Consider the following 22,305-nt stretch of genomic DNA (forward strand, 5'->3'; position numbering starts at 1 on the left):
TAAGTCCTTTATGTTTTTATATCCTTTATTACAAGATGGTACATAAATTTTACTACAGTAACTGTAATTTGATATTTTCTATTAGCTACAGCTTGTAAGCATTTATCTTTTAAATAATTAAAAGTATACATTATTGTTGGTCTTATTCCAGTTAAATGCTCATATCCTCTATCTATCAAATGTTTAAAAATTATATCTCCTAATGGTTTAGGTAGTTTATTAAACCATATCTTAGTTAATTTATTATTTGTAAGTACTCTTCCTGTTTTAGCTGCTAAAGTGATATATGCTTCACTAAATTGTACTATTTCACAAAATTATTAAACTGGAGTCTTTCTAAATCTCTAGCTGCCATGTCTTGTAATAATGTACTCTAGATGGATTGGTTCCAAATATAATTTGTCTAATTTGTCATATTACAGTTTAAGGGTTATCATCCATCTGTACAACGTACTGATATTCTTCAGCATAATTAATTTTCTAACTATTTAATAAATCAATATCAATGGTTACTAAAAGGTTTTCAATTAAAGTTTTTGTTCCAATTGAATCTAATGTATGAGGTATTATTTCCAATTCATTTATAGCATCTGATTCCCATGTATCTATTAATTCAGGTCATTTATGGGGATGAACTGTGCTTAATATCAACATACTACCTTCATTGTTCTATTTTAGCATTGTTTTTATAACTTCTAAGGGGTCTGGTTTTTCTTTAAATGTTCTGTAATTTTGTTCATAATAGTTATTTGAAGTAAAATTATGTTGGGATGGAAATTGTAAAGGCTGTGTAGTTCTACTGGTTCTTTCAATAGTTGTGGGTGTTATTGCTGTTCAAGTATTAGAACTTTCTGCTCTTTGATTATCTTGATTATTATTACTTTCTTTTGATTCTACATTCATTATTATTTCTTCTAAATCAATCTCTTCTAATTGTTTAATATTTTTTTGATATTTTTTATCTTCTATATTATTAATTTCTTCCATTATATAAGTTTCTTCTATTAATTTTGTAGGATAATTGTAGTGATCATATCTGCATTCTATTAAGAAATTTACATCATCAATATCTTCTGGTAATTCTTTAAAATCTATTTTCCAGTCATATCTTGGAGATATTTTTTCTATTGTATCTTCCATTTTAATCATGATAACTTTCTATTGAGTCATATTTATTTGTAAGACACATTCAATAATTCCATAATCTTCATTGATCTCTAAGATACTCATCTTGATGAAAATCTTTATAATTTATTTGTGTTGGTTTCCAAATAGCTTTTCCTTTTTCATCTTCTTCTTTAATTTTAGTTTTAACTTCTACGAGTGATTCTGCTTGATCATGAATTTGTTCTCTTAATAATTATATATCTTTTGACTCCTCTTAACCAAAGGTATTTTCTAGATTTTATTTTTTCTTATAGATTTTTATTATCTCTTAATGCATATTTTCTTATCTCATCTAAATGATTATCTATTAATGTTATATCTGTTGAATCTATTAAGTTTTTCATATGTAACAAACTTCTATGGATTGATATTGATCTTCTAATGATTTTTCCACTTATCCATTCTAACCATTCTTTGTTAATGTTCTAAGGGATGACATTCTTTTCATGGTACCCATTTTGATGTAGATATCCAATTTTCTTGATTATCATAATTAACTAATCCAACTTCTATTAATGTTTCTACACTTTGTTAATATGCTTTTTTCATTGTTATATAATCTCTAACACCTAATAACCAAATAAATTTTCCATATTTTATTTGATCTGATATATTTGTATTCATGACACCTAAATATTTTCTCAAGGGTTTTAATTGTATTTCTATTAATTCTGGATTCATTATATCAAGTGATTCCATTTTATTCTTAGAGTTCTTCTATCATTATTCCTTTATTTTTATAATCTAACATTCTTATGCTAGTACTACCATCAGTATTTTCATAAAATTCTGCATTACTTGGTCTACTAACTGATGCAATTTCTACAGGTTTTATATTCCATTCTGATCTTTCTAATACTTCAGTGGCGTAATGTTTTCCTTCTATTCATTTAAGTCCCTAGTTTTCTTAAAAAGATTTTACTTTTTGGGGTGTAAATATATATTTTACGTTGCTTCTATTAGTTAATTATCCTATAAATGCTTCTGTTATTAAAAGATTTGTTGCATTTGAAATCATATTATATCATTTTAGAATTTACTATTATTTTTATATATTTATAAAAAAAATTTCAGAGAAATTAAGAAATTTGGGGGCATCTAAATTATTTTGGGATGATTATAATTCATATCTACATCTAAGGATTCAATTGTGGCTTTAGTCATATTTTCGATTTGTCTTATATCTACTAGGCCTACTAAAACTTTTGTTCCCAATCCTTTTCTATGTAATCATGTTACTCCTAGCAATATTAACCCTAAATGGATTAAAGTACACCTAGAGGATATCATTTTGTGATATGATTATTCTATCATTAAATCTAATACTGTTTGTTTATCATTTTGTGATATTATTATTATATTTTAATTATTTTAAATATTTATTTTGTAATATATATTTTAAAAATATATTATTTAATTATTTTATTAAATAATTATAGTATGAGAGATAGTTTAATGGGTATGACTTAAATGAGTTGATTATTATTGCGGGTCTCATTTTATAGTATAACTATTATGGAAGATTGTTTAATGGGTAAAAGTTTAATGGATTGATGAGGTAACATAAACATCAAACTATAGGATAGTCTAATTATTAAAGTTGCCTTAAGTACTTTATATATATATGTATAAGAGCATTTTCCAAGTTTGATGTTTTTATGTTAGATTTTAGACATGAAGCTGCTAGGATTAATTATTTTATTTCTTAAGTGGTTTGTTTATGTTAAATTTTAATAATATGCGTCCTTTTTTGGGAATTCATGGATTTACTGTTAGCCATGCATGCGTGATGCACACAATCATATAGCCCATGTGGAGCAGTAGTCCTTTGTTTAGGGATAGTTTCATTGGTGGCCACAAATGTTTTTAAGTTATAACGCTATGGCCACAAGTCTTTTTTTTTCTAACCCGGCGGCCACAAAAGTTTTCTCCGGTAGCACGAGAGGCCACAAATGTTGTTTTATGGGCTGTTTCCGGTGAAAGTGACGAGGTGGCATCCACCTCAACATATTAAATTCAAAACTGTATCTGACTTGGCAGTCCAGCACATGATCCTTTTAGGTTTTACTACGTGGCAGTCCAGCTCAGCCCCCTTCAGTCCATCTCAGCCCCCTTCAGTCCAACTAAGCCCCCTTCATCAAAACTCAGCCCCCTTTATCTTCTCTTTGTCCCAAAAACCCTTCTTGTCTGAGCTTCCTAAGCAAGTGTCCCTTTTTCGGTGAGCGCGCTCTCCGCCTGCTCATCTATTCCTCTCCATTGATCTCCACCGTTTTTGCCATCGAAACCCTCGACCATCGCTACAGACAACATCATCCCGGAACGACGACTAAAGGTACCCATCTTACTGTTTTACTTCTTTATTGCAGTCCAAAGCTTAGACTACCCAACATTCTTTTGATTGCCTTCGATTTAGGCTATTACATACTAAGAACAATGAGTCCGTAAAATATTAGATGAAGCCCCAAGTTTAAAGGACATTTACCATACATATCAGCTAGATCAAAAGGACATTAATAAGTTATTAACAATCATTTAAAAGAACACATATTATTATTGTCTAATAAAAATTTGAAGGTCAGTAATAAGTTAAAGAATATTTAAAGGGCAATAATAGATTGAGAGAATGGAGGAGTAGAACCCCTATCATACACAAAGTAGGCTTGTCTGAATAAAATGATTTTGAACTCTGAAAACATAGAAAAGTGGAAAATCCTTTACAAGAGGTGCATGTCTTACATATGAAATTATGCATGATTGATGTTGTGTAAATATTCCAATTCTGGGAGTTTAAGATGCCTTGAACATGGATGTCGAAATTTAGCTTGATTGTTCCACACAGATGCAGGTGCAAGTGCAGGTGTAGGTATTTAGCTTGATTGTTCCACATATGAACTTGGATGCCTTGGTAGAATTTATTGGTCTAATATTTTTGCGATCAAATTTAGCATTAGAGGGAAGGATTTCTTGGATTTGGTAAGAAACTGAATGTATAGTTGCTTTCATAGAACAATTTATTATGTTGTTTCTTTAATTTGATTTTCATATTATGTTGTTTGATTTCATATTATCAATTATGTCCTGGTTTAACTACGTCATAATTTTTTTTGGCTTGTTATCATCACTGGCCTAATATGGCAATTTTTTCATGTTTTTAAATTCAACAGGTCTGATATGGAAGGGGTGTTAAATAGTAATGTGCAATCATTACCTCATGTAGAAGAGGAGTTTGTTGATTCTGATTATGATATGTCTTCTGGTGATGAGGATTATCAAGAGGTCATGAATGAACAAAGGGAAAAAAGTAGAGGCAAACAAGCTGGTGACCTATCCTTCGCACAAGCTAGTTGTGTAACACAAGGAGTTGGTGGTGGAGATGTAAGTGAATCAGAGAATGATGAATCTGATTAGCTATTGACAGAGTCTGATTCAAATGGTGAGGGTCATATTGGGTTTGCAGAATTTAATGAAGAAAAGGAATTGTACAACCCACGGTTAAGGGTTGGAATGGTGTTTAGGGATTTTGACCAACTCAAAAAAGCATGCAGAAACTGGGGGATTAAGCACAGATTTCAATTATGGTTCCCCCAAAATGACAAGAAGAGAGTTATTTGTGCTTGTCACAACAAGAAATGCTCATTTAGTATTTATGCAACTCACATGAGCAAAGACAATCCATCTGTGCAAATTAAGAGTGCAAATTTAGATCACAGCTGTGGGAAGGTCTTCAGTAATTTTCATGTGACTTCAAGGTGGCTTGCAACCAAATACTTTGACAAATTCAAGGCCGATCCAAATTGGAGCTATAATGGGATAATTAAACAAGTCAAGGATGACCAAGGTATCACAATATCTCACATGAAAGCTTGGAGAACAAAAAATTTGGCTATGAGGTGGGTTAATGGAGATGAGGCTGAGCAGTACACAAAACTTAGCATGTATGCAGCTGAGCTTAGACAAAGTAATCCTGGGACCACAGTAATTTTGTGGAGGGATGAAGGTGTCTTTCAAGGATTCTATGTCTGCCTAAAGCCCCTAAAGGATGCATTTTGGTCAGGATGTAGGCCATTCATAGGCTTTGATGGATGTTTTTTGAAAGGCATTTATGGTGGACAAGTTTTGTCAGCAATAGGGATTGATCCAAACGACTGCATATTTCCCCTTGCTTATGCAGTAGTTTTAACTGAGAGTAGACAGACTTGGACATGGTTCATGGAGCTTTTGAGGGATGATTTGGAGATATGGAATAGCAAATATATCACCATAATGAGTGATCGCCAAAAGGTAAATTTCCATGCTTAAAACAAATTCTATTTATGCTAGAAACTAATTTATCTTTGTTATGTACATGTAGGGCTTAAAAAGGGTTGTTGAAGATATATTTCCAGATGCTGAACATAGAAATTGTGTTCGGCACATTTACACAAATTTCAGAGAGAAATTCAAAGGGAAAACCCTAAAAGATTATTTGTGGAATGTTGCAAGGGCCACATATGTGCAAAGGTTCAACTATTGGCTTGGAGAAATAGAGAAAGAGAGCCTAGAAGCCAGGAGATAGCTTGATCATCAAGACAGGCCCCATGCAAGCTGGACCAGGTCATTGTTCACAACTTCAAGCAAGTGTGATATTCTTCTCAACAATATTTGTGAGTGTTTTAACAGGTACATCCTTGATGCAAGGGATAAGGGAATCATCACAATGCTTGAGATGATCAAGATGAAGCTGATGAGGAGAATAAAAAAAAATAAGGAGAAAATGTTGAAGTACAATGGGAAGATATGCCCAAAGATCCAAAAGAAGCTTGACAAGATGAAGGAGGAAAGCCATTGCTACACCCCAGAATTTTCATGTGGACCCAAGGTCCAGATCATAGGTGTGGGGGGGACCTTCATTGTTGACATGGTTGAAAATACTTGCACATGTAGAAGATGGGAGTTAACAGGGTTACCTTGCCCTCACGCAATCAATGCTATATATGGTAACAATCAGCAGCCAGAAGAATTTGTGCATGCGTGCTACATGGTGGATACATACATGAAGGTCTACCATCACTTCATAAACCCAACCAACAATGAAGAGCTTTGGCCAGAAGTAAATGATGGCACAAGAGTGATCCCACCACCAGTTGGGAGAAGAAAACCTGTTGTCATATAAAACCTGTTTAATTATGAAAGCTAGTTTCTGTTGCATTAATTTATTTGAATCTTTGTTTGCTTTACAGAGGAGAAGTAATCAGGCAGTCAATCTAGAAGATGTCTCAGTTGGTAGTACTGCAGCTGCCAATTCACCAAGTCAGCCCCTTGATTTTATAGGCACCCAGCAGTCTCAAACAAGGCAACCAAGTCAAATTACCAACAAAGGGCCAGTATTAAATGTCAGCATAAGCAGTTCTTCACATGTTAGTGTGGCTAACATGGGAAATGCGATCTATTGCACAATGGCACCTCAATCTCCAACAAGAAATAGGGCTTCTTCCTAGGTCATGCCTGATGGAAAGGAAATGGAATGTTTTGATGATGGAAAACTCTCTTGAAGTTTAAATTATGAACTTTGTGAACTAGTACTATTGTTATGAAGTTTCTTTTAAGCATTGTAAGTTATGTATTTTGTTGGATTTGTTATGCTGAACCTTGTTGTAAGCACTAGAAACTATGCATTTAGTTGGCTTTGTTATGAATTGTGTTAATTTTTTCCCAGGATTTTGTAACCAGCAGATTTGTGCTGTGCACATTTACTCCCAGCTTGTGATGGAGATATGTATTATGCTAATTTTTTTCCCCGTGATTCCGCAACTCAGCAGATTTATTTATTATGAAGTTTTTTTATTCTCGTGTTTCATTAGATTTGTATCATGCTATTTATTCCCGTGTTTCGCAATTTAGTAGATTTGTATTGTGCACATTTATTCCCATGTTTCGAAAGATGTTTGAATTGTTAAAAATTTATTCTCGTGTTTCAACAAACTATATGGAGTAAATTTTTTTTCCCGTGATTTTGTAACTTTCACAGATTTGTGTCTGTGCACATTTATTCCCAGACTTTGTGATGGAGATATGTATTATGCTAATTTTTTTCCCCGTGTTTCTACAACTCAATGACTTTTATTTATTATGAAGTTTTTATTCTCAGGTTACATTAGATTTGTATCATGCTAATTTATTCCCAGTGTTTCTCGATTCGATGAGATTTGTATTGTGCACATTTATTCCCATCATGTTTCAGCAGGTTTGTAATCTTAAAATTTATTCTCGGGGATTTTTGTCATCATGCTTTGCAAAAATCCTTGTTGTAAAAATTAGCACATTTTTTCCCTCAGTTTTGAAATCTGTTTGCAAATTTTGATACATACAAGTCTGCATACTTATATTTCTTTAAAAGCGTAGAATTGATATTGATTTTGGCATTATAAACTTGTATTTTTTTGCGGTTTCAACAAACCATGTGGAGAAAAAAATTAGCATTACAAATCTCATGTGAAGAGTGACAAAAATTGCACAACGGAAATAATAATTCAAGACAATCTCACAATCTCACAATAACATAAATGAAGTACATTGAACATCTCACAATCTCACAAGCATTCATTCAAAAACAAAGTTAAATTTCAATTTGACAATCATTTCACAAAGCCTTCTAAACCTAGAAAAACAAGATCAAATCCAGGAGTGATCGAGAGCGGCGGAGCCATGCTCGAATCTAGTCGGAGTAGTACCCAAATCTTGTTGGAGAAATTGCTTAGTCGACCAAGAGGAAGTCATACTAGGGCGGGGTTCCCATCGTCGGCCGGGAGAGAACGATGCCCCTAGCCCTAGTTTGATGAAGGGGGCGAGTTCCCATCGTCTGCGCGGGAAAAATGATGCCCCTAGCCCTAGTTTGATGAAGAGTGAGATGGATGAAGGGGACTGAGCTAGAGCGCCACGTAGTAAAACCTAAAAAGGATCATGTCTTTGGGACTCGCCAAGTCGAGATCGATTTTGAATTTAATATGTTGAGGTGGATGCCACCTCGTCACTTTCACCGGAAACAGCCCATAAAACAGCATTTGTGACCTCTCGTGCTACCGGAGAGAACTTTTGTGGCCGCCGGGTTAAAAAAAAAAGACTTGTGGCCATAGCGTTATAACTTAAAAACATTTGTGGCCACCAACGAAAACTATCCCCCTTTGTTTAACATTTTGAATTAGTTTTATACCCTACATGGATATGATAATAAATTAACGTGATATTTTGTGGTACATATAAAATCTATTTTTGATAGATATTAGCCATTACTTGATTTCAAAATAAGCTTGCCTAACTAATCAACTTCAACTTAATTACACTCATAATAAATGGAGTTGAAAATCTATTTGAACATCCTGATCTACATCAATAATTTTACATAAATTAGTTTTAATCTTATATATATATATATATATATATATATATACATTGTTTCCACTCTCTGAATTTTCAATTTCACATGTTTCACCAAATATCATCAATTTCATGTACAATATATGTACACACTGCACATACACTATATTTGTCCAATAAATTATATTTGATGAATACTTTACATACAATATAAAACATGACCAACCTTGGATTCCTAAAATTGAGATTGCATATAAGGAAACCTAATATTATTTAATGCATGGATTGCCTTTTATTAACTAATATATCGCTTTCAATGAAGGTGAACTAGAACTTCAGCTAAAACAAAATAATAATTCAATACATTTGCAAACGTATCAAAAAGATTATAATTAATAGATAATTATATCAATTGATCATCAAACAAAGCACAACTTGCAAACATGCATGCTCTCACAAAAGCATGCAATGCGTCTGCTTATTTGCAACATAACATAGATGAGTATATATATATATCAATAGATAGTTGATGAACTTGAGATGATGGTATTAATTGGCAGGATTAGGCCAAGTCTTAGCTTGAAGTTCGTCAATGGTTTCCTTGCTCAACTGGAAGCCTTGGCAAGAAGATAATCATTAATTGGAGGCATTGCTCCAAACAAATTGTTAGCATCTATGATCGCACCAGGATTTGGCTGTTGAACGCTACCAATGCAACTGCATTTGAATGCCCATAATTCATATTGAAGTGCGTAAGACCTTGAGGGAATACGAAAAACATCACCGGCAGATAAAACCTTCGAGTAGAGTGTATCGTTGGGACTAGAAGAGACAAAACCGGCGTAAATAGTGCCTTCAAGAACAACAATGATTTCGGTAGCACGAGGATGAGTATGAGGAGGGTTAACTCCTCCAGGAGCATAGTCAATGCGAACCAAGGTAAGACCAAGAGTGTTCAATCCTGGGAGTTGAAATACTGATGCTGTGGTTATATTAGTACCAAGAGGATTCATTGTGTCAGCAACCTCGTTGAAGCTAGAGAGAAAGAAATCCTCAGCCGTGACTGTTGCAGGGTTTTTGCACACAAACTCATTCACCAACACTGCATTGCATGCTTGTGTTTGTTAGTATATATCAAGAATAGAAATTATATATCAAGTTTAATTAATGATATGTGTGTAGAAAAAGATGTATAGTAAAATATGAGCAAGCAATAATGCCTTGAGAAGTAAGATCAGCGACACAGAAGTCTTGTAGAGGACTTGGATCAAAAGCAAAGCAAAAGATGAAATTATTGCAAAAGATGCAATAAAGATGAATTTTGCAATGGCCATTCTTCACAACTCTTGTTTGAAAGATCAGTGGAGAGATGATAAGTAGTAGGATGGAGGATATGGGATGGTGTTCATGGGTTTATATACTTCTTTTTTGGAGGATTATTTATTTATTTATTTTTGGAAAAAGATAATAGCAACTTATTAAGCTCTCTAGGGAAATTTATTTTTAATAAATGAATGAAAAATTCATGAAGGTTATAAGCTTAAGATTCATGTTTGGTGAAATTAATAGCTTTTCAGTTATTACTTTTTTACTGGACAGAGATAGTAATAAAATACATCTTTGTTTGTATATATGATGATTAATGAAATACTATTTTATGTAGAAATTTTTCAACATGCATGTTCATAGATACAGCTGCCTCATTATTTGGTAAATTATATACTATAAGTTTAATCTATTCTCCAATTATTGTGATTTAAAATCATGATCAATTAAATATTTCTTTGGATTAAACTCTTTAATAACAAATTGATCAATGAAATGCTTGTAGTAAGTAAAAAGCTTTATTTACTTATTATAAAAAATAAACTTATACATGTGTATACGTAACTTATGAGGTTGATCTAGTTATTACATCTATATCATGTAATTCATGATATTGATCTAGTTATATTACATTGTAAAATCAAACTTAAACATGTGTACACATAACTTATGATGTAGATCTAGTTATTATATACATCTATATCACGTAATTCATGATGTTGATCTACTATTATATGCGTACCACATAATTCATGATGTTGATATAGTTATTATATGTGCATCTAATTCATGATGTTGATCTAGTTATCATGTGTACCATAAAATTCATGATGTTGATCTAGTTATTACATGTGTACACATAATTCGTGATGCTGATCAAGGTATAATAGATATTACATGTATACCATGTAATTCAAGAGATTGATTTAGTTATTACATGTGAACCACTTAATTCATGGAGAGGATTTTTAGGGCATCCAATTCTTTTCTTTTCGATGATTCTTGGAGGTGAAGTTAGGGAAGATAAGAAGCGAATGTAAAACACCTAAGGAGCAATTTCAAGGGGGGATTGGCTCAACATTCAAGGGGATTAAAGATCGTAGCCGTCAAACTCATCTTAGCGGCATGCGTGGAAGCTTCTCAAAGGGTTTCTTCGGCGATTCTTCATTGGCATAATTGAAAAGGGTGTTTTCATTGATCTCATGTTTCCTCCTATTATTTGTATCTTCAATATTTGCCCTCCATTAATTTAGGGCTAATATGTAAATGTTTGGGTGTAGTTGAACTCTAGGGTTTACTTCTTTGACATTGGTTGTTGGATCTTTCATGCTTTAATTGTTTTCTTAATTGTAATTACTTCTATTTGAATCTAATTGTGTGTTTGAATGCTTAGTTGCTAACGAGGCGAAAGTCCTAGCTATCATGTATGATGTGCTATGTGATGAGTAGACATACCCAACTATCATAGACATGCCATAATTAGAGGGAATTGTGAGTAAGCCTGGGTATGGGTACTTTGGAGACTCCGTCTCCCTCAATTCTAACAAGTGAGTTAGCAATCTCTGTGTTCTTTGTAATCATGTGTAGTGGATTTTAAGAGAAATCATATTTTTACTTTGTATTCGGATTAAGGGTAATCTTTCCCCTTGGGGGAGACTATCTACTTAAGAGATTGTCATTAGCCCACAATAAGGTCTCATAGTGCGATTATGTGGATGTCTGTATCAACTCTGCACCTATTCAGTTACTCTTCACCTGAGAAATCAGGGGTTAGTATAATTCTGAAAACCTTTCGGTTCAAATAGGATTTCATATCTAGATGACCTTTGTCCTACACTTCATAACCCTAGTGGGATGCTATGCCCGAACATCACTTTCTTCTTTGACTTCTATCCCATTATTTCATGTATTTTCTTATTTTACTTGTTATTGTTCACACACACACACACAACATTTTATCATTAAGGCTAATATTTGAGTTTAGATTTATTACTAGTATTCACTTTCTTCCATGTGGACTGACACTCTGCTTTTAACACATAATTATCACGCGATCGACATACACTTACATCCCTATCAGCGCAAGTGCATATCCTTAAGATCTCTATTTGGTGAAATTACATTTTATGAAATGAAAGTCTTCAAGATTAATTATATAAAGTGGAAATTGCCAAAAACCCCTAAGTTTGCCATATTGCCAAAAAAAAACCCCTAATTTTGCAATCCCCAAAACCCCCTCCCTTTTACACTCCATGATTTTGAAATCCCCAAAGTATGTAACGGTGGTTAACGGAGTGATTTTTAAATTTTATGGACAAAAATGTCCTTACACGGGAAGTCGTGGCTGCAGCTATTTTGGCGGTGTGAGAGGAAGTGGGGGAGGGGGTTTCTTAGGGCTACAGCCATTTAAGCCGTTTGCTTGTCTTCTCTCAACTCGCGTCTCCAGCCATTTTTGCACATCCTTTGTAAAATTCAGTTTTTCCCTTGCCACCAGTGTCTAGAAGGAGGAGTCCCGCGCAAGTATTCGGCATTTCATCAGTTTGCAATCTAAGGTATTGATTATGATTTTATGTTAACTATTCTGTTATAAAAAAACATTTTTCAGTTTTGTTTTGTGATTTTGTTTTTATTGGAAGACATTGAAGCCTGCAGGGGGATTTATCGGCTGGGGTTTTGTTAGTCTGCAGGGAGATTTCTTGGCTATGGTTTTGTTTTGTTTTACATTTTCGTCTGTGTACACGATCGAAATAGTTTTTCAATTGTTGTGATTTGTGTAATGTTTATAATATTTCCGCTTAACAATTTGTGAATACGGCTGGCTGAATGTGCTATTATTGTCGCAGGCTTGTGATTATGGCAGTCAATCTAGTTAATGGGCGATGCTACTTAACACCGGTAGTGGAGATCGTGGCTGAATTAAAAGTTCACATGATCCCTCGACACTGGGAGATCATCCGAAGGACAATGTTTGCAGCATTCACTGAGTTGGAAGCTGTATTCCAAGAGCGAGGCCTTCTTGATTCTCTGTTGCAAAGGTACGATAGCTGCACCAATAAATTCAGGATCGGGGAAAGCATGCTGACTTTCAGGCCTGAAGATGTGGCTCTCGTTCTTGGTCTACGTTGCGATGGAGACGCAGTCGTGTTTCAGAAGAAAAAAACACGCTCAGCTTTCGAAGAGAGGTTTTTATCCAAAACCTACGAGAGACACAGAGACTCCATCAGGAGCACTCTTCAGCAACTCATTAGACGGAGGGGAGAAGAAGAAAATTTTGCGAAACTACTAATGGTGTATCTCATGGGTATAATCTTCTTCCCAAATACCTCTTGTTCGGTTCCTAATTGGATCGTTGATTATGTCGATAATCTACCTGGCATGGGGCGATACGCATGGGCGCAGGCGATGCACAAGTGGCTTATAGAGGACATTCCACAAGCAGCCGCTCGAGTGCATGCTAGATACACGGGGAAGAAGATAAACACAGGGTATATTAAGGGTTGCACGGTTGTGCTTAACATCTGGTTTTACGAGCTGACTGAAAATGGAAAGAAAGTCCGTTTCGACAAGATCCCAAGGATGTTATGCTACAGTGAAAATACTTACCGGAAAAAGGCCACGATAGAAACCAGTTTGTCATCTCTCGAAGGAAAAGAAGTAACAAATCATGAACAATGTTTTTAACAGTAGACATCAATGTTTAAACAAATTATTTACCGTTTAACTTTGTTTATTTACCGTTTAAAAAGTATTCTTCAATGTTTAAAACTTTTGTTCTATGTTTACGTTTATGTTATAATGTTTAAATATATAAGTTCAATGTTTAACTATAGTTTTTATTGTTTAAACTGAATGATTTCGCTAAATTGTTTGGTTTCCACATGTTAGTTTCCTGAGCTGGTTCCGGCGAATGCTGATGAAGATATATTTGTTCGGACCAACCATCGGTTCGATGCTATTGCTCCGGAATCACTTGCTCGAAGGCAAGATGAGAGGGCAACCTCTTCCATGCGCGCTCGACGCCGGGGAAGCCCTCCCCTACCCCGCCAAATTGCAACAGCCCCACCGACGACGACATCGACGGTCCCCCGATCATGGCGGCCCCCGACCGTGGCGGCGCCCCCGACGGCACTAGCCGAGGATGTCACTACAACTCTTATGCAGGCTTGCCTGATATTGATGACCGAGTTCCCTCGGCTTGTCGCTCGGGTTGAGGCATTGGAAGGCTAGTCCCAATTGACTGCGTCATACCTCCAAACAAATGAAGCATCCGGGGCAGACGTGGCATCGGATTTCGATGACGACGACATCATCGGGGAGGCCATTCGAAAACGGCCTCATTCAAAGAAGCTTGCGAAAAAAAGGAAAACAATAATGCCTCCGTCTCCACCACCGGCTAATGATGAAACAATAACAGCACCATCGGCAGCTGATGATGTTACCGTTAATGACATGGCCATCACGGTGTAGATCGCAGATGATGTTGCCATTGCTACGGTTGATAAGATCAATGACTCTGTCATGAACCAGGTGGAACGGGCGGCTGACAATGCGGCATCAAAGATGGACACAATCCCTGAAGAACAAGAATCAGCTAACATTGTGTCTCCCATTAATGTTGTTGCCGTGGCCACGGTTGAGAAGCTCGTTGACTCTATTGTCAACAAAATCATAGTCACGGTGGAACCAATGGCCTACATTACCGCATCGAAGGCAGACACAATCCCACAACAACAAGAAGCATGTAAGGATATGTCTCCGCTTGATGTTGTCATCGTACCAGCATCGAAGGAAGATGATGCTGGTGCTAAACACCGACAACCGTCAACAACACTATAGCATGATGATCCCAAAGCAGCTGTTGACGAGGATCAAGGGAATACCGCCAAAATGACCACGAGAGAGAAGATCAATGCCAATCAAAAATTAGAAGAAGTTCGGAAAGTCTTTATTCCGAAGAAGAAAAAATACGTTGGCCAATCGTGCCTCAACAAGTACGAACAGGAGTTGATAAGGATCTTCCTCAACTGACCTATGGACAAGTAAGTTTTAAGTTTTTATGGTGTTCTTTAAACTATTACATGTTACCCTTTAAGTTATATATTTAACGTTTAACTATTCCAGATAGAATTTAAACTATTATATTTTACCATTTAATTTATATAGTAACCGTTTAAATATTCGACATAGAATTTAAACGGTTGATGTATCAGTTAAATATTTACAATATTGTTTACATATCTCTGTTACTGTTTAACCGCATCACTGTCGTCTGGAAGAATGACTCTGTCAGCCTCACACGGTCCAGGTTATTCGATCTGCTTGAGGGGAAGGAGATGGTCACAGACGATGTGATGGACGCTTTCATAGTATAATCCAAAATTCGGTGACGATAGTGTCATATCGTTATAAGAAGCGCGCCTCCATCACATGACCACTAGCGTTGTTTATGTCAATGCAGGAAGACGCACATGATACCACTATGGCTATGATCGGAGATGCCGCGTGCAACTTGCATGATGTTGAAATTGTCATCCTCCCAATAATTATGAATGGCCACTTCTATGTCATCATCCTTGACAATGACAAATAAGAATACATGCATTATTCTTCATGCCAAAGCAAAGAATACGATAAAGACGCGCTAGACATGGTAAGTGCTTTAATAATTTGTGTTTGAGTTATAGTGTTTGGTAAATAACTGGTATTCTAATATCAACTTGTGTACCTCCACAGCGGAATCTATTCGACCTTTGTATCGACATGGAGTTCGGCGAGTCGGCGACCGCAAAGTACCCACTTGTTCATGACACTGAAACCCCACGACAAAAACAAGGAAGTGTCGACTGCGCCGTCTATGTGATGTTGTTTATCAAGCAGTTACTCGCAGATGAGAAGCTACAGCTACCGCAGACAGATGTCCCTTATCTGCGATTAAAATATTTTTCCCGCATACTTAAGAAGTGGAGGGCAGCCGGCATCACTACCAAAGGGGAGTGTTCGAAAGCGGGTTCATAGAATACGTTGTCTTAGTTTCAAATGTAAACCAGTTTAAATTCAATTCATTGTTTTCGAAGAACATGACAAATTTTGTCAATGTAAATTTACATGTATCTATATTTATATACTTGACTCTTTTTTTAACCTTCCGGTATCATTGTTTAACTTGCACTTTTATTGTTTAATTTTAAGTTTAATTGTTTAACTATCAATGTCATTGTTTAAATATCCATGTTACAGTTTAAGAAGAACTAGTCACTTGTAAAAATAACTATTTAATGTTTAAAATAATAATGTCTCTATTTAAATACATGTGTTAACTATAAGAATAAGGTTTTCTCTGTTTAAAAATGAAGAGTTGGCACACAATTAAGTTTGTTTCTTTTTAAAAATCAGCTGTTTTACAATGGATAGTAGGCGATAGTTTCATTGCAAGATCTGCGATTGTGACCGAAGCCGTGGCAACGGCTGCAACGTAACTCGCGGACCTCAAAGACTTGTGACTCGATCCTCTTTCGCCTAGGATGCCCAGGTTGTCTTCTCGTCACAGGCGGTCATAGACGCAGTTCACGATTTCCGTTCGTAGGCTTGTCATCGTCGGGTATGGGGAATATAGCTTCCTTATATGCCAGTTTGTAATTATCGATGGTGAAGTAACCACTAATAAATCGATGAACGTTGGTCTCTGTCTGCATTATTCCAGTGCAAGCGTGTTTACACGGGATACCATAAACTTGCCACCTGCCACTACAAGAAAGTTACAATTTAAAAACAGAATATTAGAAACGGAATTTATTCTGTTTAAACTTGCAACAGATTAGCAACGGAATAACAATCGTTTTAAATATAATTTTAATAACAAAGGCTTACAAACGGCCATTTAAAAATATGATTTATTAAAATTTTAAAAAATATCCGTTTCTAATCGGTTTCTAATAGAAAGTGACTAAAAACGGATTTAAAAATTAATATATTATTTAAATATCATTAAATATTAAAAAAAATATCCGTTTCTAATCCGTTTCTATTAGAAAGGGACTAGAAACGTATTTAAAAATTAATATATTATTTAAATATTATTAAATATTAAAAAAATATCCGTTTCTAATCCGTTTCTAATAAAAAGGACTAGAAACGGATTTAAAAATTAATATATTATTTAAATATCATTAAATATTAAAAAATATCCGTTTCTAATCCGTTTCTATTAGAAAGGGACTAGAAACGGATTTAAAAATTAATATATTATTCAAATATCATTAAATATTAAAAAACTATCTGTTTCTAATCCGTTTCTAATAAAAAGGGACTAGAAATGGATTTAAAAATTAATATATTATTACTTGCTATTAATGTCATGTTATCATCTCAAATAATTAATACTTATTCAATCCAGTTCACATGAGAAATTATTTATATCGAAGTATTGAAATATTTGAAATGATTATAATTAGTTTAGGCTAAATTTTATCATATTTGATAAACTTTAGTTTTTTCTTTCATAGAGTCTTATAAAATCATGTGCAAAATTATATATAAATAAATAAATTTAAAAAACTGTTTGATAAGTTAATCTTATGTCAAATAAAAATCTCTTCTCATTAATTAATGAAGAATAATAAGGTTGGAATGAACTCAGGTCATCTTAGAATGACTCCTATCAAACGGTCTTGTTTCCTCCGATGAAATCCCAGCAAATCTCGTCCATTGATTTTGCCGTGTGGTGGAAAATACAAGTAAAGCTTGCTTCTCTTCTTCTTTTAGCCACTCTTCAATCGATCCCTCGAAGTATCCCCACCGCCGTGCTGCCGCCGCTGCGCATCTCCCTCTCCTTGCTTATCTCCGGCGTGTTCTTCTTTGTCGGTGCCATTGGGATCGTCTTCGCCATTATCGTGCTCCTTCACCCCCCGCGGACTGTGCAGGTTTCGGTGTTCCAGTGTGGGAGAGCTGAGGACACGCTTAGGAACTTCCGGTCGAGATCTAGCGTTGGTGGTGGTGCTGGGTTGGAGGATCGACCGAAGCTGCTGGGCTTCGTCGGGGTGCAGACGGGGATTGGATCCGCTGATCGTCGGGCTGCGCTTCGGAGCACTTGGTTCCCTTCCGATCCGGAGGCTCTAACTCGGTACTTTTTCTTCTTATTCTTCTTCTTCAATGCTTTGATTTTGATTTTTCGAGTTAGAGATCTCAACGAATTTAATGTGAATACATGGTTTGATTTTGATTTTTCGAGTTAGGCTCTAGCTCTAGTATCTTTGAGGAGTTCGATCATTGAGGGAATTTTAGGGTTCTCATTCCTAGTGCTTGATTTTTCAATTGAAGAGGTGAGAATCCTAGTTCCCACCCTGCCTTTTTTTCCTCTCAAGTTGTTTGATGGATTGAAAACCTAATTAGATACCAGTTTCTCCGAGCTTAAATAGCTATAGAAAGCTAGAGTTGATGTGATTAGTACTATTGTAGAATTCTTGGTTGCTGGTTTGTTTCTTATTTTAGTATATTTTCTATTCGTGGATATATTGAAATTTGGGTATTGGTAATATTCTTCTGATGATTATTTGTTTTTCCTTTTAATAGAACTAAGGCTGATCCTGTTATTCTGGCTGAGTATGTGGTGGCATTACTGAGGAATGACAAGCCCAAAAAGGAACTGCAGAAGCTGTGCGCCGATAGCTTGGTTGAGTTTCTGGGGCCGAGTATGTTCATTCTTGCCTCTTGTATTATAGGCTTCTTAGGTATTTTACTGTTTTACATCTAATGCTTGTGCTATTTGTACATGCTCCTTTTCTCCTTATATTCGTACTTGGGGTGCCCAGTTAATTGCTTCTTTTGTCTAAAGATTGTTGTGTGATGAAATTGGAACCAATGAAGATCTCACTGTCGTTATCTAAAACCAATGATCTTTATTTGTTGCGTACTATGTAGAATTGATTGCTTGGCTGAGTATGTGTCTTTTTGCCTTGTGCATTATATTCATCTTTATGACTTATATTGTTTTAAAGGCATGCTTGTTGATCAATATCATAGAGAATTTTGTGGTTTACTGAAAATTCTGAATCATTATGGTTTTCCAAAAGCAAATAACTTTGAAATCTTATGCTTGTGCTACTTGTACGTTTTCCTTTTCTCATATTCGGCATGTTCAGTCAATAGCTTCTTCTGTATATGGACTGTCTTGTGATAAAATTAGAATCGACGTAGATCTTGCAATTATTGTCTTAAACCAATGATCTTTACTTGTTGTTTTGACTATTTTGCATAGATAGCTTGGTTGGATTTTTAGGTTCAAGCATGTCCATTCTTGCCCAAATGCATTATCAACCTTATATATACTTCTATTTATGGCATGTAATTAGTGATAGCTCGGAGGCATTGATCTCCACCTGGAGAGCTGATGTTTTACATACAACTCAGAATATGCTAACCTAGATTTTTTTTTTCTACTTCCGGATTCGTATGTCTTGTGCATGAAAATAAAAAAAGAAAGAGAATCATTCATGGAAAAGTGACATATATGTTTTACACTGGTTTCACTGGTTGGAGGTGCAGAGGATACAACTATATCACTGGTTGGAATTTTTAATTTTTCACAAAATACTTGGGATGAGTTATGATAATCTCTGAAATATATTTTTTCATGACATCATGCATAGTGCCTCTCTAAGCTATGAAGTAAGAATTGTCACAATTATTTTTAACCCTCTCAAAGAACTTTTAAGGCAAATTATCCATCATGTTGTTGTCAAAAGCAAGCACACTTTCATGTGGGAATTTCCAGCCATGGTGAGTGCAATATAAATAAATTATCCGTCCTTCAACTTATATATGCAAATTATATAAGCTTCTAACCTGCCGTGGAATGAACCAACGAGAACCAAAATAATGCTGAAGGAGAAGAATACATGCCTGCAATCCCATGAAGACTCCCAAAAATATACACCAGCTTTGATTGACCTCAATACCCATGAAGTTACTAGGGCATCCAAATATGTAGAGTGGAATTGCAAGTCTTGTGAGGGTCATGCCTAATATATAATGAGGATGCAATGGTTTTCTTGTATCCCGAATGACATTGGTGATAATTTGGGGTATCCAGAAAGAGTACATCAAGAATAAGATGGGGCACAAAAAGTTGTGCAATTCATACATGATAAGAATTCCTCCTAGAAGAATGCCATTTGCAAAGTTCAAGTCTCAGTTAAATATATCAGTTAACCACAATAATGAAGGGAATAGCAACAACCAGATACGGGAGAGAAGAAGGTCGTTCAGGTGAACTGAGAAAAAAACCCCAAGTGTTTGATGAAATGCCTGGGTTTTCTCAGTTCAGTCAAGAGGTCAAACAGACAAGTGAAGAGAAAAGGTTTTCTCTGGGCCAACCAAAAACTAGCACTACTCTTGCATTTATATATTAAATATTACAACTTAGCAGACAAAAGAGTTAACACCCATTGGTTAACACACAATCTGGCTTCCCATTGGCTGTTTAAAAACCTTAAAGTAAACTGGCATTGGGTGTACACTAACACCCATAGATATTCTAATATAATACTCATTCTTCTCCAAAACACAAGTCTTCAACTGCTTCACCTACTGACCAGCCAACCATACTCATCTCCTTACTAATTCAGAGAGCCATCCCGAACTGGAAGAGTATCATCCCGGCTGCCCTGCCCATCGTCCTTCTCCACACCATGCTCCTTCTTCATCTTGGTCACACTGCGATCCACCACATCACGTGCGCACACGTTCACCACAAGCTTGCTGTCTTCAATCATTTCTTTAACAAATCTTAAATCTTCTACGTAGAGAACAAAGGTTGTCAGCTGGTTCTTCATTGCTGTTTTATTTTTCCATCTTCTTTTCATTATAATATTTGATGAGGCAAAGTAGTCTTACACTGATCTAAATCATGCAATGAAACTATCTTGCTCAATCTTAATCAACTTTTCTTACTGAAACCTGTTCAGGTTGTCCTAGAAAATCTTCAAGATGCACATGGAAGAGAGGCATTTCTCCACTAGCTACTGTAAGTTAATTAATTCCCAAGCCCTGAATACCAAATTAAGTCTCAAGTTCACACTATCATCAAACTCTTCTATTGCAAAATGAAATGCAATAATGAGATGTCATAAATAGGTACGCTTGTTACCCAGCATCAGTTATCAGTTCTTGGAGATATGATAGATGTAAGTTGGATATGAATTTTTTCAAAGCCATGTACAAGTCCAACAGTGTTAGATAAACATAATCCTAAGCCATCTTAATTTTCTTCCTATCTATATCTATCACTTTCTTTTTGAAGAGACTACAGAACTACCTCTGTCTACATGAGTTTAGACTATTGCACCTATCTTATACTTTTAAGAGATATATATATATATATTTATGTATATATGAGTATGTTTGATGATAGATAATTAAGGGACGAAAGTAGCTTGTCTTAAAAGTCAATGTTGATATCACTATAGAATCATCCATGATTGTTTGCTTGAACCCTAATTTCAAGGTTGCAAAAAGTTTTTTCACACCTACAAAAAGACCACATCACTTTTGTTATATTAATTTTTTGTTCCAATTGTATATCTTCACTAGCATCATCCATTAAAACATTTTCATTCATATATGAGTTTCTCATTTATGCATGGACAAGGTTTGCAATTGAATCTATTGACCAAAAGAATGGAAGTCCACCACCAAAGTGATTTCCAAGTGATCCAACCCACACACAATATGCAATCTTCTCATGCCAAAGTTGTGATACAAATGTGCATAGATAACCTGGCCTACTACTACAGGTGCTGAACACTCAGGTACTTTAAAAAAATATATATATATTGTTTTTATATACTATATAGGCCTACAAAGTGGATGAGTGGTGTCTGGCCATGCAAATAAATTTCCTCACAAACTTTATGGCATTGGATTTTTGTGTGGATGCTCATGAAAAGAAGGCAAAGGGCAACACCAGCAAGATGTTTGTGCCTTTTGGTAAAGGCCTTTGTTGACCCACAAAGTATGTTTTGGAAAAGCAGGAGAAAAAGAGTGATGGGAGTGTGGCCCTTATCTAGGGCACATTGTTTATTTATATGTAAACTCTATTTTTAAATTTTTTTTAATAATCTTTTATATTATTATTATTATTATTATTATTATTATAATATTATATAAGATTTATATAATATTTAAAATAAATTTGTTTGCTTATATTTGTAATATTTATTGAATTTGTAAATCCTTAACATGTTGGTAAAATTAAATAATTGATGTTGTTTGTGAGGATAAATAAATTGTAACATTAATTTATCCTCACAAACCTAGAGATTATTTGTGCATAAGTATTATGTCATCTACATCATTCAAATATTATTGCTTAGTTAGTACTTAAATTGGTAATTGTTAGTGAATTTAAAAATCATTATCATGATTGTATTTGTTGTATACTTATTATTTTGTGTTAAACATATA

General features: G+C 35.0%; 3 protein-coding genes across 8 annotated transcripts; 2 read left to right on the forward strand and 1 right to left on the reverse strand.

Annotated features, from left to right (window-relative positions):
• Window positions 1-4,338: 4,338 nt before the first annotated feature.
• On the forward strand, window positions 4,339-6,644 carry LOC120263224. The gene is made up of 5 exons (XM_039271096.1): window positions 4,339-4,486; window positions 4,586-5,448; window positions 5,519-5,667; window positions 5,827-6,274; window positions 6,387-6,644. The coding sequence occupies exons 1-5, from the start codon at window positions 4,339-4,341 to the stop codon at window positions 6,642-6,644; spliced, it is 1,866 nt and encodes a 621-aa protein (XP_039127030.1).
• Window positions 6,645-9,069: 2,425 nt separating this feature from the next.
• LOC120263225 (germin-like protein 8-5) lies at window positions 9,070-14,333 on the reverse strand. The gene is given in 6 exon segments (XM_039271097.1): window positions 9,070-9,137; window positions 9,140-9,214; window positions 9,217-9,295; window positions 9,297-9,622; window positions 9,741-9,797; window positions 14,270-14,333. Coding segments are annotated over 6 exon segments (669 nt in total).
• A 3,161-nt stretch (window positions 14,334-17,494) lies between these two features.
• On the forward strand, window positions 17,495-21,946 carry LOC120263893 (probable beta-1,3-galactosyltransferase 12). 6 transcript variants are annotated; one of them, XM_039271869.1, is made up of 6 exons: window positions 17,495-17,965; window positions 18,415-18,572; window positions 20,808-20,866; window positions 20,977-21,026; window positions 21,490-21,650; window positions 21,696-21,946. In XM_039271869.1, exons 1-4 carry the CDS (start codon window positions 17,526-17,528, stop codon window positions 21,019-21,021), a joined length of 702 nt encoding a protein of 233 aa, XP_039127803.1. In that variant the 5' UTR covers window positions 17,495-17,525; the 3' UTR covers window positions 21,022-21,026; window positions 21,490-21,650; window positions 21,696-21,946. The 6 variants fall into 6 exon arrangements, with proteins under 6 accessions (XP_039127803.1, XP_039127800.1, XP_039127805.1 ...); XM_039271871.1 differs by having other exon boundaries at window positions 17,497-17,965; window positions 18,415-18,533; XM_039271870.1 differs by lacking the exon at window positions 20,977-21,026 and having other exon boundaries at window positions 17,497-17,965; window positions 21,491-21,650.
• The last annotated feature ends 359 nt before the right edge of the window (window positions 21,947-22,305 follow it).

The sequence above is a fragment of the Dioscorea cayenensis genome, chromosome 6 (genome assembly GCF_009730915.1).
Source record: "Dioscorea cayenensis subsp. rotundata cultivar TDr96_F1 chromosome 6, TDr96_F1_v2_PseudoChromosome.rev07_lg8_w22 25.fasta, whole genome shotgun sequence".
NCBI classification, from domain to species: domain Eukaryota; kingdom Viridiplantae; phylum Streptophyta; class Magnoliopsida; order Dioscoreales; family Dioscoreaceae; genus Dioscorea; species Dioscorea cayenensis.

Excerpts from the sequence above, each read along its gene's own strand:
- LOC120263893 (XM_039271866.1), top strand. The coding sequence starts at position 17,526 with ATGAAATCCCAGCAAATCTCGTCCATTGATTTTGCCGTGTGGTGGAAA. Across the intron at positions 17,966-18,414 it reads GATCCGGAGGCTCTAACTCG|AACTAAGGCTGATCCTGTTA; the intron begins GTACTTTTTCTT and ends TCCTTTTAATAG. Across the intron at positions 18,534-21,490 it reads GGTTGAGTTTCTGGGGCCGA|GTTTGCAATTGAATCTATTG; the intron begins GTATGTTCATTC and ends TGCATGGACAAG.
- LOC120263224 (XM_039271096.1), top strand. The coding sequence starts at position 4,339 with ATGGAAGGGGTGTTAAATAGTAATGTGCAATCATTACCTCATGTAGAA. Across the intron at positions 5,668-5,826 it reads AGGGCCACATATGTGCAAAG|GTACATCCTTGATGCAAGGG; the intron begins GTTCAACTATTG and ends GTGTTTTAACAG. Across the intron at positions 6,275-6,386 it reads AAGTAAATGATGGCACAAGA|AGGAGAAGTAATCAGGCAGT; the intron begins GTGATCCCACCA and ends TTTGCTTTACAG.